At 44.1% G+C, this 17400-nt stretch overlaps 1 protein-coding gene across 18 annotated transcripts in view; it reads left to right on the top strand.

The window, feature by feature from the left end:
* Positions 1-17400, top strand: part of MBOAT1 (membrane bound glycerophospholipid O-acyltransferase 1) — a 336357-nt gene that overhangs the window by 133451 nt on the left and 185506 nt on the right. For 13 of the 18 annotated variants that reach the window (XR_016234204.1, XR_016234205.1, XM_089333320.1 and 10 more), the window contains 3 exons: positions 11062-11117; positions 14342-14396; positions 16918-17101. Coding sequence is in view for 16 of the 18 variants with exons in the window: in XM_089333320.1 (XP_089189446.1) it covers positions 11062-11117; positions 14342-14396; positions 16918-17101 (295 nt within the window). In the remaining 2 variants the exon portion in view is untranslated. The remainder of the gene's footprint in view (positions 1-11061; positions 11118-14341; positions 14397-16917; positions 17102-17400) is intronic. The other 5 variants (XM_089333326.1, XM_089333325.1, XM_089333324.1 and 2 more) reach the window with 2 other exon arrangements.

The following is a 17400-nucleotide window of genomic DNA, read 5'->3' as shown; positions in this document are numbered from 1 at the left end:
CAGAGCTTCCAGGACTCCAACTAGCACTCAGGTATGTACCATGTGGTACTGTTGTACCGTGATGCCAGCCTTGAATAATTTTCTTTATTGAGACATAGTATGTACACCTGTGGGTACCATTTGGTATTGCACACAGTGTGTAATGGTCACATCAGGTCTTTGGCATTTCCATCTCCTTGAACATTTGTCATTTCTTCATGTGGGGAGCGTTTAAACTCCTGTCTTCCAGTTCTTTACAAAATATGCAGTGAGTTGTGAACTGCAGTCACCCTCCAGTGCTGGGCAACGTCAGAACTTACTCCTTCTGCCTCTACTCGTTGGCGAGTCTTCCCCCTGCTCCTTTCCCTCCTAGCTTACCACCATTCTACTCTCTACTTCTAAGATAAACTTCTCTAGCTTCTGTGTATGAGCTAGAGCATGTGGTATTTGTATTGATGATAGTCTTAAATAATTTTTACATACTTCTTAGTGCAATAAAAACTGTGGAAAGCTACCCAAGGGGAGAAATAAAATACATTTGCAGGAAGCAGTCATGTGCTTCTGGAAAGTGGTAGATCTGGGGTTAGACAGCAGGAGGGGGCGGGATGGAAATCGGTCTCTGTCATCTCTGCTTTCAGCTGCATAGACCTGATAAGTCTCCCCAAGGGGTGTTTATTCTCTGGTACTTTGGGATCTCCTAGAATTCAGAAATCTCTGACATTACATGCAAAGCTGCACAATGTTTAAACTAGAAAGTGCATCGTGGTTAGGAAAAGAATACAACGAAAATGTGTCTGCTACCTGAACGTTTTACATGGCTTGCTTCTCTAATGACTGCACTCTCCAGTTCTCACAAGGTACATCGACTTTTTTTCCTTTTTAGTAGATCATTGTTAAGCAGCATTTTTTTCTACCACCACAAATGTACAGTGTTCCCCTGACATATAACAATCTTGGAGAGTGCCAGTCACCATAATGGAGAGCTGCATGCCAACCTGAAGTTGACATACGTTTTAAATCACAAATTGTCAGAAAGGTTCTTTCCCGGTATCTATTTTTATAACATTCCAGCAACCACAGAGTGGAATTGGTTGAACCCAACTATTTAATTCATTTGAAATATCTTTTTTTCCCCCACTTTATTTGAAAGACAGAGAGACAGCGACAGATAGGTGGAGATCTTCCATTTGCTAGTTCCCACTCCAAATGCCCTCGAGAGCTGGTGCTGGCTTAGGCCGAAGCTAGGACACTGCAACTCAATCCAAGTCTCCCCTGTGGGTGGCAGGGATTCAGGTACTTGAGCCATCACCTGCTGCATTCCAGTTATGCATCAGTAGGCAACTGGAATAGGGAGTAGAGCTTGGGTTTGAACCCAGGCTCTCTGATAAGGGATGCAGGTGTCTTGGGCGGCATCTTAACCCCTGTGCCAAACACCTGCCCTGGTTGAAATATCTTGCTTAGGATTTCTTTTTCAGAAGTAAAGCAATGGTTTTGAAGTTGAATCTGGTGTTTTCAAGCAGCATAATAGGGTAACTGTTCTTTTTTTTTTTTTTTTTTTTTAGCATGCGTGCAAATCTAGGTGGGTAACATACTCTATTACGCCTTTAAGAGCACAGAGAAGAATTGATAGGATTGGATGAGATTAGTGTTTGTGTCAAGCAGTATATATAACATATATATATGTATGTTTTTAATTTTGGAGAACACATAAACTTGTATTTTAGGTGAGTCTAGGACTTGAAATTTTATTTATCATCCTGAAAATAATCAACTTTCCATGGGCTGGACTGGTGTTAATGGTCACGGTAACACACAAGATACACTTTTGTTAGTGCTCCTAATGTAATTTATATCAATATCGGTGGTAGTGAATGTTCTTTGTGTTTTCTCTGAGAATGTGGGCAGTTAAAGGCACTAGAACATTTATTGTTCTCCTGGGAGGAAGTTCAACAATTGCTCATAATAAAGCTGGTACTTGATTTCTTTTCGGTTTTGATAGGGAACTGATTCTTCTTTTTTGCTCACAGAAGGGTGCAAGTCAAGTTTGCTTCTGAGGGAAGCAGCAAGAACTCTTATTTTCTTTTTCCCGGCTAAGCCAGGTTCAGACAGATAATTGCTCTGCCACCATGCTGGCAATTTGAGTTGCCTGTGTGTTTCTGCAAACATTATAAAATGAAAACTCTTCTACCCTGCATGTGGGAGTATAACCTGGTATTCTAGAAGCCAATTTTACCATAAGTTTTAAGCAAGAATTTTTTTGAAGTTTGTATTGCATAATAGGATAAACTCTTAGGAGTTGGATTACCATAAGGAAATCAATTTCTATGTAAGAATATTTAATTGTTGTCAATACAGTAAAAACCTGGAAATATGCTAAACAGTCTTAAAGAAGTAAATAATTCAATATAGTACCATTATATCTTCATTAAAAATGTCTTCAAAGAATATAAAAACCACAAGACAAAATATATGTATCAAGATCCTTTTTTCTCATTTTAATGTGGATGTGCATTCAAAAAGAGAGGTAGAAAGTAGTGAAAATGCTATCAGATAACCTGGTAGTCTGGCCAGGGGCATCTTCATTTGTGATATTAATGTTCATTTCACTCTTTCGCATTATATCGGATGAGAAGGGGAACTCACAGAATGTCATTTAAATATATTTGCACGCATATTAGAAGATGATGGCGAACTGTAGCCACATCATTGAAACAGCCGCCATTGGGTGCTTCCTGTTCTCTCACTGCAGCCTAATAGAAATAAGACTTGAGAGTAGTGGGGACCCTTTCCACGTTGTTCCAGGCACAGTGTTCTGCTCACCCCTTTGACCAGCCCAGTGTGTTCAAATGATTGGGTCCCACAGCTATTTGCAAAGAGATTCCTGGATTTCCTTATTTTATGTTTCTCCTTTGGACCACTGCCAGCTTTTCGGTAATGCGCAGTCACTTGGAGTTTAATTCTGTGGACACAGGTAGAAGTGACATCAACCATACTGGGTGGGATTGTGTTAAAACAGAGAAGTGGCGACGTTGATGTTTTCAGTACAGAAGTATAGAGGTTGACTGTTGAAATGATCAGGACTGAGCGTCTAAGCCTGTTCCACTCAGGTTGACCGCTGCGAGGTCTGGACAGATACCACTGTGGCTGAAATGAGTTCAGAGGATCCATTCTCTCCATCTTGAGTGTCAGCCCTCGGAAGCCCAGTACAGCCTTGTTCTTCCTGGGCTGCAGTGAAGTCCTTTGTTTTTCCCTTCCCATGCTGGCCTCACGGATGGGAATTTGGGAGCATTCCTCCAAAGTGCTAACATCTCCTCGCAGACATTCGTGGAGCAGGGTTGTGGGAGGAGTGCAAGCCAGAGGGAGGTGAACAGATATTGCTTGTATGAGCTTTCTCAGCCCCTTGGGCATTGGGTCCAAGTGATAGGTTGCACATATCCCATACCTCGGTTCCCACTGGGGTTGTGCAAAGTGGTGGTGATGGCCCAGATTGCTGTAGGTTGGAGGTTGGTTGTACTTATCGTCTGTCATTTGGCCAAACTTCTTGCTTGCCTGCATCCCTGCTCTCCTAGCATCTAAATAACACAAGTGCATTTTTATACTTTATAAAAATATAGAATGCCACCTTTTGGTACTAAAGCTACCTATTGAGAAAATAAGGTATGTAAATGTCAGATCTAGTTTGATGCTGGGGCCACAGCCAGATTTGTGATTGGCTGATTCTTTTGACAACTGTCACCAATGAGCACGTTATCTCATTGTTTCATCCTTTCTTTGTTGGAATATCAGAACTTAACCAGTTTAGGTGCAAAGATGAAAGTAAAATAGGGGCTGGCGCCGCAGCTCACTAGGCTAATCCTCCGCCTTGTGGCGCCGGCACACAGGGTTCTAGTCCCGGTCGGGGCGCTGGATTCTGTCCCGGTTGCCCCTCTTCCAGGCCAGCTCTCTTCTGTGGCCAGGGAGTGCAGTGGAGGATGGCCCAGGTACTTGGGCCCTGCACCCCATGGGAGACCAGGAGAAGCACCTGGCTCCTGCCATTGGATCAGCATAGTGCGCCGGCCGCAGCGCTGGCCACAGCGGCCATTGGAGGGTGAACCAACGGCAAAGGAAGACCTTTCTCTCTGTCTCTCTCTCTCACTGTCTACTCTGCCTGTCAAAAATAAAAAAAAATAATAAAAATAAAAAAAAGTAAAATAGGTAGGTTTTATTGAAGATATGGCTCAAAGTTGAGCTTTTGTTTAATGTTTTAAAGCCAGGTTATTTTGGGGTGCAGATTGATATGTAAAATGGAAATGGGTGAGTGGGCCCCCACTTCTGTATCAGAAAGGCATTTGTTTAAGGGGGGACAGTAGGAGTTGGCATTATTCCTTCAGTTTACTCCAAATGCACTTCTATCAATCTGTTTACTCTTACTTTAATTTCCCCATTGTATTTCTTTATCCAGTTTAGACTAATAAACCTAGGTCCAAGAAGAAAAAACATGTTTTTCTCTGGCTTTGTTTTGAAGATTTATTTTATTTATTTGAAAGACAGAGTTACAGAGAGAGGTAGAGACAGAGAAAGAGAAGTCTTCCATCTGATGGTTCACTCCCCAGATGGCTGCAATAGCCAGAGCTGTGCCGATCTGAAGCCAGGAGACAACTTAAGTCCCAGCTACTTCACTTCTGATCCAGCTCTCTATTAATGTACTTGGGAAGCAGTGAATGATGGCTCAAGTACTTGGGCCCCCGTCACCCATGTGGAGTTCTGGGCTGCTGGCCTTGACCTGGCCCAGCTCTGGCTGTTGTGGATTCGTGGATTCCACATTTCAGGAGCGAAGCAGTGAATGGGAGTTATGTCTGTTTAGCTGTCTCTCTTTCTCCATCTCTCTCTGCCTTTCATATAAGTGAATGTCTTTAAAAAACAAAGCCAGAAGCAATATAGTGTTCAAAGTAGAGTCTAAATGATGTGTAAGATTTTTTTTTTTTTTTACAGGCAGAGTGGACAGTGAGAGAGAAAGAGAGAAAGGTCTTCCCTTGCCGTTAGTTCACCCTCCAATGGCCGCTGCAGCCGGCGCGCTGCAGCCAGTGCACTGCGCTGATCCGATGGCAGGAGCCAGGTGCCTATCCTGGTCTCCCATGGGATGCAGGGCACAAGCACTTGAGCCATCCTCCACTGCACTCCCTGGCCACAGCAGAGAGCTGGCCTGGAAGAGGGGCAACTGGGACAGAATCCGGCGCCCCGACCGGGACTAGAACCTGGTGTGCCTGTGCCGCAAGGAGGAGGATTAGCCTAGTGAGCCGCGGCGCCAGCCCGTGTAACAATGTTTAATCTATACCTTCTTATTTTTTCTCCCAAAGGCTATCTTTCCTAAGTAGTGACAACAATATGGCTTTTGCATAGACCCAATGGTACAAATTTTGTATCAGGTGATTGTTGGCATTGCTGCAGCCATCCAGGATTATGTCTTATGTTATTCTGGGTCCTTTGAGAAGCAGATGCCAAAGTGGGAAGAGACTTATATGAGAATTGTTGGGTGAAATGATTGTCCGAAAAAAATGGGAAAGAAATGGATGAGGCTGGGAGAGCCAGCAGATTCAAGTGCGGGTCTCACCACTGTGAAGGAGAGAGGAAGGAAGGAAGGGAGACCTTGAGACACAATGCAGTTAGCGGGTTCTGGCAAGTTCAGTGAGAAGTCACCCAGCTAAACCTCTTCTGGCGGAGGGTATAGAGTTGTGGCAAGGGGCTGCCCAGGACCCACTATGCCCAAGAGAAGCCTGCCCTCAGCTCAGGGCGGTGGCAGAGCCAGATCACAGTGGCTGGGCCAGCAGCAGGTGTGAGAGGTGTATGCTCACAGCCACCATGCCCGTGAACCTAGCAGTCTCCCCGCCATGGTTTCACTTTCTGCAGTAGGCTGCAGCCCAAAGATACTAAGTGGAAAGTTTCAGAAATAATTCCTAAGTTTTAAGTAAGTTTCATCACACTATATTATTATAGTAATTCTATTTTTTTAGTTATTGTGAATCTCTTCTTATGCCTAATTAATAAATTAAATTTTATCTCAGGTATGTATGGATAGGGAAAAACAGTATGTATGGGGTTTGGCGTTATCTTGTGGTTTCAGGCAACTGTGATGCATCTTGGACCATATGTACACGATAAGGAGGGGCTGCTGTGCCAGACTACTATGCGTTTTGCTGAATGTATGCCCACGCATGGAGTAAACTAATATGACTCAAGGTAGAGGAAGGCAAATGTTAGGTTTCTACAGAGATGTAAAGGTAGACTAATTCCATTACGTATTTTATTTCTTTATTGATCTGATTTTAGGCCATAAGATAAAGTTATGAATTGAATAAAATATAGGAACTTAGTTGGTTTAAAAATAGCATGGTCACCAGAGTGTGTGCCTCAGATTTAAAATATGACTCACTGGGGAGGCCAGCATTGTGGCACAGCAGATTAACTACTGCCTGCAGTGCCAGCATCCCATAGGGGTTCAGGTCTCAGCTTCTCCACTTCTGATCCAGCTACCTGCTCAGGCATCTGGGAAACAGAAGAAGATGCCTCAATTGCTTGGGCCCCTGCCACCCACGTGAGAAATCCAGATGGAGTTGCAGGCTCCTTGATTCAACCTGGTCCACCCCTGGCTGTTGGAGCCATTTGGGAAATGAACCAGAGGATGGAAGATTCATTCATTCTCTCTCTCTCTCTCTACCCCCCCCCCAACTCTTCCTTTCAAATAAAGAAAGTAAATCTTAAAAAAAAAAAAAAAAACAGCTATTTTAAAAATTTTTGTGTACTGGGCTTTGTGTAGAGAAGACTGGTTCCTAGGTTTTCAGTCTTCCAGAAAAAGCAAAAGGAGATGAAAGGGTGTTAGAGAGAAAACTACTGTGCTTTGAAGGTCACCTTTGGAAACTGCCTTGAATCTGATGCTTAGAGTGAGTCCTTTTCAAGAGAAATAGCTCTTGGCATCTGTTAGACATTCTGGGCCAGAGGTCTTGTTGAATGAACAGTGGGAAGGTGAATTACAGAGTTACATGGGTCTGTAAGACCAGGTTTCTTTTTTCTTTTTTTTTTTTTTTTTGACAGGCAGAGTGGACAGTGTGAGAGAGAGACAGAGAGAAAGGTCTTCCTTTGCCGTTGGTTCACCCTTCAATGGCCGGCGTGGCCAGCGCGCTGTGGCTGGCGCACCGCGCTGATCCGATGGCAGGAGCCAGGAGCCAGGTGCTTTTCCTGGTCTCCCATGGGGTGCAGGGCCCAAGTACCTGGGCCATCCTCCACTGCACTCCCTGGGCACAGCAGAGAGCTGGCCTGGAAGAGGGGCAACCGGGACAGAATCCGGCGCCCCGACCGGGACTAGAACCCGGTGTGCCGGCGCCGCTAGGCGGAGGATTAGCCTAGTGAGCTGCGGCGCCGGCTAGACCAGGTTTCTTTATAGAAAGCTTTGATGTGGCCTTATTTTTATGTTTTCTTTGATTCATTTTATTTACTTTAAAGGCAGAATTAGAGAGAGAGAGAGAGAGAGAGAGAGAGAGAGAGAGAGAGATGAGAGAACGAAGGGAAGAGAGAGGGAGAGAGAGAAAGAGAGAAAATCTTCCATTTGCTGGATCCCTCCCCAAATGGCCACAATGGCAAAGGCTGGGCTAGACCAAAGTCAGGAACCTGGAACTCCATCTGGGTCTCTCATGTGAGTGGCAGGGGCACAAGAATGTGGGCCATGTTCTGCTGCTTTCCCAGGTGCATTGGTAGGGAGCTGGGTCAGAAGTGGAGCAGCCAGAACACAAACTGATGCTCATATGGGATGCCAGCATTGAATATGGTGACTAATCTGAGCCACAATGCCATCCCTGCTGTGGGCTTAATACCAGGGCTACAACCTCAGTTTGTGGAAGAGCAATTATTTTCCATTTCAAATGAGCATGTGTAGACGAGTGTCATCGATGAGCCTGTCTTGCTACACTCGAGTGACCAACTTGGTGGCCTGTGTTTGCTACACTCACTCTCACCAGTCAGGCAGAACACACACAGCTTTCTGGTTTCAAAGCATGGCCTTTGCAAATTAGATATCAAGTTGGTCCTAGATTTTAAGGTTTCAGAGGATAGTTGTTGATATTTTCTTTGAAATAGTTTGTCTTATTAGTATGTGGTTATAGCTTAAATAGCTTACTTAAAAACATGGAAAGTAGGAATTGGGATGAGAGGAATTACAAGAAAGTGGAGTTAAGGAAAAGTAGGCAAGTATAATTGACATTCTCCAGACTTCAAGTGGTTGGTGTCTTGTCCTGTCTTCCCACATTGCTGTACCTGACCCAAGTGCAGGGCACAGGGGCTGTGTGGGATCCCTGGATGATCCCTGGATGCTGTCATGGGACACGGACCCAGACTTCAGCCTTCTGTGTAAATGAGCCTTTGGCCCATAGTGGTCACAGACAGCAAAATTGATGGCCATAAGAATGGAGGTCAAGAAACCAGGCTAGACTGAGAAGATCTGAAGGAAAGTGTGGTAGTCAGAACAGTGGGGTTTTGTCTTACCTTGCTGGGCAGTGCTTTTCCCTGAATGTTGGTGACCTCCCTAAAATGCACATGTTGATATCCTAGCCCTCAAGGTGATGGTGTTTGGGGGTGTGCTCTTTGGCAGGTGATTAGGTCAGGCAAGTGGGGCTATCATGGATAGTTTTAGTGCCCTCATAAAAGGAGCCCCACAGAGCTCCTTTGCTCTTCTACTGTGAGCTGTGATGAAAAGCCAGCTGTCTAAGAAGCAAGCCCTCAACCGGGCATGGAATCTTCCAATGCAATGATCTAGGATTTCTAGCCTTCAGCAATGTGAGGAACAAACTTCTGTTGAGTAAGCTACCCAGTTTGTGGTATTTTGTTACAGCAGCCTGATCTAAGACAGGCAAGAATAGAGCTAAAAAGTACTAAAAGTAGGCAGTGGGAAAAACAGGTGCCATTTTTAAATAGTACTGCTCTATGTATTAGTACATCCTGTGCAATGTATTCATTTAAAGGATACATCCATTTTTATTGCTGAATGATATTCTATTGTATGGCTGTCCCATATTTTATTTATCCATTCATCCGTTGATGGACATCTGGATTATTTCCTTTTGGAATGTTATCTATAATGTTTATATATAATATCTATATAGACATCTGAATCATTTCCTTTGGGCTGTTACCTATAATATCTACACTGTTGCTACAAATGTGCATGTCTGTGCTTTTGTGTAGACATGCTTTTCATTTCTCATGGGCATATACTTGGCTGGAATTGCTGGGTCATAGGTTACTCACATTTAAATTGTTGCAATGCTTACAGACTGTTTGTAAAACATCAGTGCCATTTCCTAGTCCTGTCAGCAGTGTGATGTATGAGGCTTTCAAAATCATCAGTGCCTGGCCAACACTTGGTATTGTCTGACCTTTTGAGTCTAGCCATCCTAGTGCTCATGGTATGAAATCTCATTGTAGCTTATTGGCCATTTTCATATTTTAAGAGAAATATCCATTCAGATTTGTTAGCTATTTTAAAATTGGGTAGTAGTGAGAGCTCTTTATCCATGCTATTACAAGTCCCTTATCAGAGAGATGATTTGCAAATATTTTCTTGCACACTGTGAAATGTCTTTTAACTTTCTTGGTGGTAGGTGTCTTTTGAGACACAAAAATCTAAATTTTAATCATAGCCACCTAATCTGTTTTTTCTTTTGTTATTATGTCTGTGAAACCAGTGCATAATTTGACATCAAAAAGATCTACATCTATGCTTTCTTCTAAGCATTTTATAGTTTGAGCTCTTACAGTTAGCTCTTTGATCCATTTTGAATGAATTTTTGTGTTATTTTCACATGGATGCCTGGTAGTCCCTTCACCATTAATCACCTCCCTGAATTATCCTGGCATCATTGTTGATTTGATAGCTACTTCTTAAGACAAATTTTTATTTGATGGCTTTTTCCAAATTAAGATTGATGTTATTTGTTGGTCAACAAATGATTTATTTATAAGCAGATGCATTTTATAAATATATATATTTTACTGCATGTGCATGTAAGAATTGCCTTTAATAGAACAAAGCACATCAAAGCAGATTTGGATAAAGCAACCATCATAAACAGATACCTCAGAAAGTTCATGGAAAAATGGAATTAAAAGGTAATTTTGGTGGAAACAAATTTGAAATCCATGCATAGTGTTTTTTTGTTTTTTTTTTGTTTTTTTTTTTTTTTTGACTGGCAGAGTGGACAGTGAGAGAGAGAGACAGAGAGAAAGGTCTTCCTTTGCCGTTGGTTCACCCTCCAATGGCCACCACGGCCGGCGCACTGTGGCAGGCACACCGCACCTATCCAAAGGCAGGAGCCAGGTGCTTCTCCTGGTCTCCCATGGGGTTCAGGGCCCAAGTACTTGGGCCATCCTCCACTACACTCCCGGGCCACAGCAGAGAGCTGCCCTGGAAAAGGGACAACCGGGACAGAATCCGGTGCCCCGACCGGGACTAGAACCTGGTGTGCCGGCGCTGCAAGGCAGAGGATTAGCCTACTGAGCTGTGGCGCCGGCCGCATAGTGTTTTTATAATATGCAATTAATGAAGTTTTTAAAGACCCTTCATATACTTGGATTTCAGATTTTTGCACCAAAATAAACTTATCTTTTAACTTAACTTTTTGAAGTTCCTTTGTATGTTTATCCATCCACTGGAACCATGGCACTGGACTAGGGGTCTTCTGAACCAGGATGTTTCTCACTTATGCGCATTGGGATTCCCTGGTAATTTTGTTAGCATGCAGGTTCTGGTTTCCTAGGTCTGGAGTGGAGGTGAGACTACATTCTGACAAGCTCCAGGCAATGCCTGGCTGGGCCTGGGGCCACATCTTGAGTAACAGCACATAAGAGCCTGACCCGTGGGACTATTATTCAGTGTTGTTTCATCTACTCATCTAAAGGGATTTGGAAGGGAAATAAAGTAGCTTGTTTTGAAGGTGACATTTTTTGTATTTTATTTAATAAACTTCAAGATGAAAAACCACCATATGGAGAAATAGAATAAAAGTTTCTTCCTGTGGCATTTTTGCCAATCTGGATGATTTTCTGTTGTCCTTATAGGCCCCTGATGATTGTTACTCAGAAGATTACAACCTTGGCCTTCCAAGTTCATGACGGTGAGAAAAATGACCCTTCTTCCTCTGCTTCTCAGAGAGAATCCAACATCCAGAGCTTCTCTTTTTACACTCTCTGTGCAATCCAGGGTTTAGAAAGTGCAGGCAGATCTTCCTTTATCTTGTTCAAAATTTCTAGGCTTCTTTAAGTATAGCCTTTGAGTCTCCCAGCTATTATTCACCATTTCCCTGCTGAGTCTGAGATATTTGCACTGAGAACAGTGGGATTTCTGTTTATCTTTTTTTTTTTTTTTTTTTTTTTTACAGGCAGAGTGGACAGTGAGAGAGAGAGAGAGACAGAGAGAAAGGTCTTCCTTTTGCCATTGGTTCACCCTCCAATGGCCGTTGCGGCCGGCACACTGCAGCCGGCACACCGCGCTGATCCGAAGGCAGGAGCCAGGTGCTTCTCCTGGTCTCCCATGGGGTGCAGGGCCCAAGCACCTGGGCCATCCTCCACTGCACTCCCGGGCCACACCAGAGAGCTGGCCTGGAAGAGGGGCAACCGGGACAGAATCCGGCTCCCCAACCGGGACTAGAACCCGGTGTGCCGGCACCACAGGCGGAGGATTAGCCTAGAGAGCCACGGCACCAGCCTCTGTTTATCTTCACAGTGTTTTAAACTGAAGTTAATTTGCTGCGCTCTCTGCCCTTCATCTCCAAATCTGTTAAGAAAAAAATGGCCTCCTTTCTGCTCTGATTTAATTTTGGGGGAAGCCTGGGAGATGCTAAAACAAAATCAAGCAGCATTGTCTGTTTAATCATTTTTTAAATGATATTTATTTATTTATTTGGCTTGTAAAATGATCTAATGAGACTGGCCTAACCCTGCAAAAAGTGGGAGAAGGGAGAGTCTTCTGCTTGTACGAAACTGAAGATGTTCCTTGCTTGGGCTCTTCCTAAAAATGGCTGGGGTGTGATTTACTGTTCAGATCGGGTTCCCGGGAAGAGAGGAAGACTATTCCAGCTGGGTGGAAGACTCTAATATGTGCTGAAGGGTGCCAGGTGCAGTTAGTAGAAGTGTATTCTGTGGACTGGTACTGCTTTGCCAAATGCTTTGTGACTGTTGAAATGTCTTTGTTGATAGATTGAGAAGATTTATCTCAGACAGCTAGTTTTCTTGTTTTTCCTGCAAGCTTGGGAACTGATTGGATTTCCTTTGACCCAGTCTGTTCCTAGCTCAGACATGATTCCTCCGTCACTGTGTCGAGAGCTGGGTAATTTTATTCCAAGGATGGAATCTTTCTAGAGGGACCGGCCATCTGATTCTCCCAGTACTGAGACAATTTCCCAGATGTGTGGTTTTCAGGGGGAAAATCCAAGTCCTAATGAAACCAGGCTGAGCTAGTCACACTTGGTGGTTGTAGACTAACACTAACCACAGAAACCAATAGCAAAAATCAAATTTAATTTCTGAAGTTGCTAGAGACGTAGTACTTAATACGACCTCAGAAAAAGAGTATGATATTTTTAAACATTGCTTCTTTTTTTTTTTTAAGTAGACATTTTGCCTAAATTTACTTTTTGTGCATTTTAAGCTCACCGTATTTCCTGGAACTTTCCTTTAGGCAGCAAAGTAAGTGTTTATTTGGCTTGCCTTTTTTTTTTTTTTTTCTCGTGTGTGGGAGGAACAAGTAAATTCCAGAGACACTCCGCCTTCTCTGTGGCATGTTTTTTAGTTGCCTTCATAGTTGGTGACCATTGTCAGTCTTAGCTGAACGTACAGTTTTTTTTTTAAAGATTTATTTATTTATTTGAGAAACAGAGTTACAGACAGAGAGAGGGAGAGACAGAGAAGGAGAGAGAGGGAGTCCATCCACTGGTTCATTCCTCAAGTGGGTACAATGGCTGGAGCCGGACTGATCTGAAGCCAGGAGCCAGGAGCTTCATCCAGGTCTCCCTCGTGGATTCAGGGGCCCAAGCACTTGGGCCATCTTCTACTGCTTTCCCAGGCCATAGCAGGGAGCTGGATTGGAAGTGGAGCAGCTGGGACTCAATCCAGTGTGATGTGGGCTGCTGGCGCTGCAGGCAAAGGCTTAGCCTACTACGCCACAGAGCTGGCCCCTGAATGGAACAGTTTTAAGGTGACTTCTATTGCTTATGACACTTAAGTTTCCTTGACTCAACGTTAATGTATACGTTTTATAGGAAACGCAAGGGTGGTTTGATGGGGGAGGTTTTCGGCAATGAATGGGTGTTAAAAAGAAGAAAACTGTGATTATTCCAGTGTGGTTTCCGGGCACTCAGGGTAACATTTCCTCTTTTCCTTTTTGGAAGAGGAAAGTCCCTGTTTCTTTTCCCGTTAGCTCCTATCTCCATGCTGGCAGCGTGTACCAGGTATCTGTATGCAGCATGATGAAGGAGGTGTTTCAGCTGCCACAGCCTGAGAAAGGCGAGCTTATTTCTTGGATGTAAGAGAGTGCTTCAAATAGTTCATGGAAAGTGGAATTAAAAGATAAGTTTGGTTGCAAAAAAATTTTGGAAGCCGTGTGTAGTTTCCCATAATATGCCTTTTCTGCAGACTTCTAGAAGACCTCATGTAGTGATGAAAACACACAAAGTGGTGAGGAGCTGCCGAGGGCAGGAGATGGAGAGAGCTCTGTGTCGTACCGTGTGATTCCAAGAGGGATAACCTGAGTGCCCCGCTCATCGTGTGAGCCTGCCAACGGGCGGCTCTGTGGTCCAGGGCTATTTTAAAAAATGGCAAATGGATTCTTCATGATCAATGAAGCAAAAATATATTCCCTTTTTTCAAATGCGTTTGGTTAGACTCTTTTAAGACTTGTTGCCTTGACACTGCAAATGTCTCATTTCTTTCCGGTTTTTAAGATTCATTTATTTATTTATTTTTACTTGAAAGGCATCAGAGCAGAGAGAGGGAGAGACAGTGAGGGAGGGGGAGAGACAGAGAGGAAGAGAGGAAGAGAGAGAGAGAGAGAGAGAGATCATGTAACCACTGGTTCATTCCCCAAATGGCCACAACAGCTAGGTGTGGGTCAGGCTGAAGCCAGGAGCCTGAAGCTCCATCTGGGTCTCCCACATAAGTGGCAGGGCCATCACCCCTGCTTTGCCAGGCACATTAGCAGGGAGCTGGATTGGAAGTGGAGCAGTAGGAACTCAAAGTGGTGCTGTGATAGGGAAGGCTGGCATCACAGGCAGCAGCTTAACCCGCCGCTCCACAGGGCTGACCCCTACACGTCTCCCGTCTGAGTTGTTTTTCTTCTCCATAGGATCAGCTGGAAGAGCCGAAGACCTTTCTGCTGAGCAGCGGCGGCTCGCTGTAAAGTAAGTTCAGGTTATCAAGAGCTTCTCAAGTGCCTCCGACATCATATGTAGAGGTTTTCCTCGCCGTTCAGATAGCTGCCTTTCCGTTCCTTATCATGAATAATCAATTGTTTACTTATTTTTAAAGATTTATTTAAGAGACAGAGGCACAGACAGAGAGAGGGAGAGACAGAGAGAGGTCGTCTCTTTGCTGGTTCACTCCCCAGATGGCCACCACGGCCAGAGATGGGCTGATGTGAAGCCAGGGGCCAGGAGCTTCTTCCAGGTCTCCCATGTAGGTGCAGGGGCCCAAGGAGTTGGGCCATCTTCTACTGCTTTCACAGGCCCTTAGCAGAGAGCTGGATCAGAAGCAGGGCAGATGGGACTTGAACCAGCACCCATATGGGATGCCAACACTGCAGGCTGAGACTTAACCTGGTACGCCACAGTGCCGGCCCCATATCATTTATTTAATCAGTCTGCCGTTGGACTCTTGGGTTGCCCACCAGTCTTTGTCTTTTACAAATGGTGAGTGATGAAAATGATTGGGTACAGCTAGAGGATGGATTCCCAGTAGTGGATTTCTAGGTCTAACCATCCGTGGATCTGTAGTTTGCTGGGATTGTTATTGCTGGGCATGTGTCGGGGGAGCACCAAGAATCCGATAATCATCAGTGCACATTGGTGGGATTTTGATTAAACACTGGCATGGAAGACAATGGGAAGTGGGGCCAGAGAGATGCAGGTGGGAGGAGACTGGGAGGAAGGCTGAAGGTGGCCTTTGGCCAGTGGGGATACGTGAGAAAAAAGGAGGTGTTGCAGCAGAAGGGAATCTGTCTACAGGAGGAGGAAGAGGAGGAGGAGGAGGAGGGGGACACTGATGTGAAGCTGAACAAGGCATACAAGGTAGTGCATGGGTGCGAGCACTGTGGCCTGGGGCCGGGTGGGACTGCATTAAGGGATAACTGGAGAAGTAAAGGAGGTTCCAGGCACAGGAGATGAGCTCCTGGCTCCTTCATGAAGGAGCTGAGACTTGAAAGTGATGAGCACCGCGGGACGATTTTAATGAATCAGGTTCCTTGCTGAGTGCTGTGGGGTGTAAGTGACTCAGAGCACAGTTCCCATGGCAGTTATCAATGGCACTGAGGACGCTTTTCCCCACCATTCTGTCTTTGGAACAGGCCTTCCCAAAGACCCTCAGAGAACAGCATAGATCTGCTATCTGCAGATTGTTTTCCTGCTCCTGAGGACTTGGCCTGCATGCCAGAGCAGCGTAGAGACTGTTCTGTGGCCTCTCTTCCCGTGGAAACTGGATCCACCCATCATTTGTTATGTGTTTATTTTGGCCATCTGAAAGTGCTCCTCTTTCGAAGCATCCCAGTCAGCTGCCATGAGGTCAGGTTCTCACCCTGCGTTATGTTTATTACCTTTGTTTTGTGCTGTTCGCAGAGACAGGTGATGAGAAAAGAGCATGTCCCAGCCTCCACAGCTTTTACCCTGGACCCTGCCTTGAGTGTTTTATTACCATGATCGGCCAGCAGAGGGCGCCACGGAGCTCAGTGCGTTCTCTGAGCTACCCTCCCCCTTAATTTTCCTTTTAACAAGAATTCTGTTAGTGAATCAGCCCTTAAGGCATTCGGATCCCGCTAAAAAGCCCGTGAGAGTATTTCAGGCATGGGAAGCCAAGACACTCTGGCAAAAAAACAAAACAAAACAAAAAAACAAAAACCTAAATGAAAGATCTCTGTGAGATGCCAGCAGAAAGAACGGGCCATCAAAGAAGGAGGTACCTTTCTCTGAAGGGAGGAGAGAACTCCCACTTTGATTATGGCCTTGTCTAAATAAGGTCTGAGTTTGTGAACTCTAGAGGCATCCATAGCCTTGGCAGCTCATGACAAGAGCCTTGGGTGATTACTGACGTCATAAATAAGAGAGTCAATTGTTAAATCAACAACAGGAGTCACTGTGCACTTACTCCCCATGCAGGATCTCTGTTCTTAATGTGTTGTACTATGTGAATCAATGGTATAACTAGTAATCAAACAGTACTTTACACTTTGTGTTTCTGTGTGGGTGCAAACTGCTGAAATCTTTACTTGATATATCCTAAACTGATCTGTATATAAAGATAATTGAAAATGAATCTTTACATGAATGGGATGGGAGAGGGAGCGGGAGATGGGAGGGTGGGAGGGAAGTTATGGGTGGTGGTGGGGGAAGCCACTGTAATCCAAAAGTTATACTTTGCAAATTTATATTCATTAAATAAAAGTTAAAAAATGTATATCACTGCAAAAAAAAAAAAAAAACTATGCATGGGCTTCAAAAATATTTTTGCACCGAAATAAATTTGTGCTTTAATTCTTTTAAAAAAAAAAAGAATCTGTTAGTGAATTTTTATAGAAAAGAACAAGGAAAGGTCTTGTCACATACAGTGATCTAAAAAGACAACACAACGGCTGCATTTGGAATAATTCTTTTTAAAAAAATTCTGCATAAAAATCCAAGACTGAAAACTTTTCAACTATGTTCATTTTCGCAGAGTGAAACCCACATTTTTGGAATACTTAAGCTACCTTCTCAATTTCATGAGTGTCATAGCGGGCCCCTGTAACAATTTCAATGACTACGTGGCCTTCATTGAGGGGAGACACGTGCGCATGAAGTTGCTGGAAGTCAACTGGAAGCAAAACACTTCCTGCAGCTTCCCAGAACCTTCTCCCACTGTAAGTCTTCGGTGCTGAATATTTACCTAAAGGTCCAGAGAACAGGGTTTGCTGCCAGGCTGACTGTCACTAATAACTGTTCAATTAAAAAGCCAAACAGCTTACAGGAAAGCTTGGCCAGTAGCTTTTCTCTCATTTGTTTAAATTATCAGTACAGGTTGAGTATCCCTTATCTGAAATGCTTGGGACCAGATGCGTTTCACATTTGAGATTTTTGTGTGTGTGTGATTTAGGAATCTCTGCATAGACTTTATCACTTCAGCATCCCTACTATGAAAATCTAAAATCTGAATCGTTTT

The sequence above is a fragment of the Oryctolagus cuniculus genome, chromosome 5, assembly GCF_051225735.1.
Source record: "Oryctolagus cuniculus isolate XC-2025 breed Fujian yellow rabbit chromosome 5, ASM5122573v1, whole genome shotgun sequence".
NCBI classification, from domain to species: domain Eukaryota; kingdom Metazoa; phylum Chordata; class Mammalia; order Lagomorpha; family Leporidae; genus Oryctolagus; species Oryctolagus cuniculus.
The sequence above is the reverse complement of the archived record's forward strand: the minus strand, read 5'-3'. Positions and strand labels throughout refer to the sequence as shown.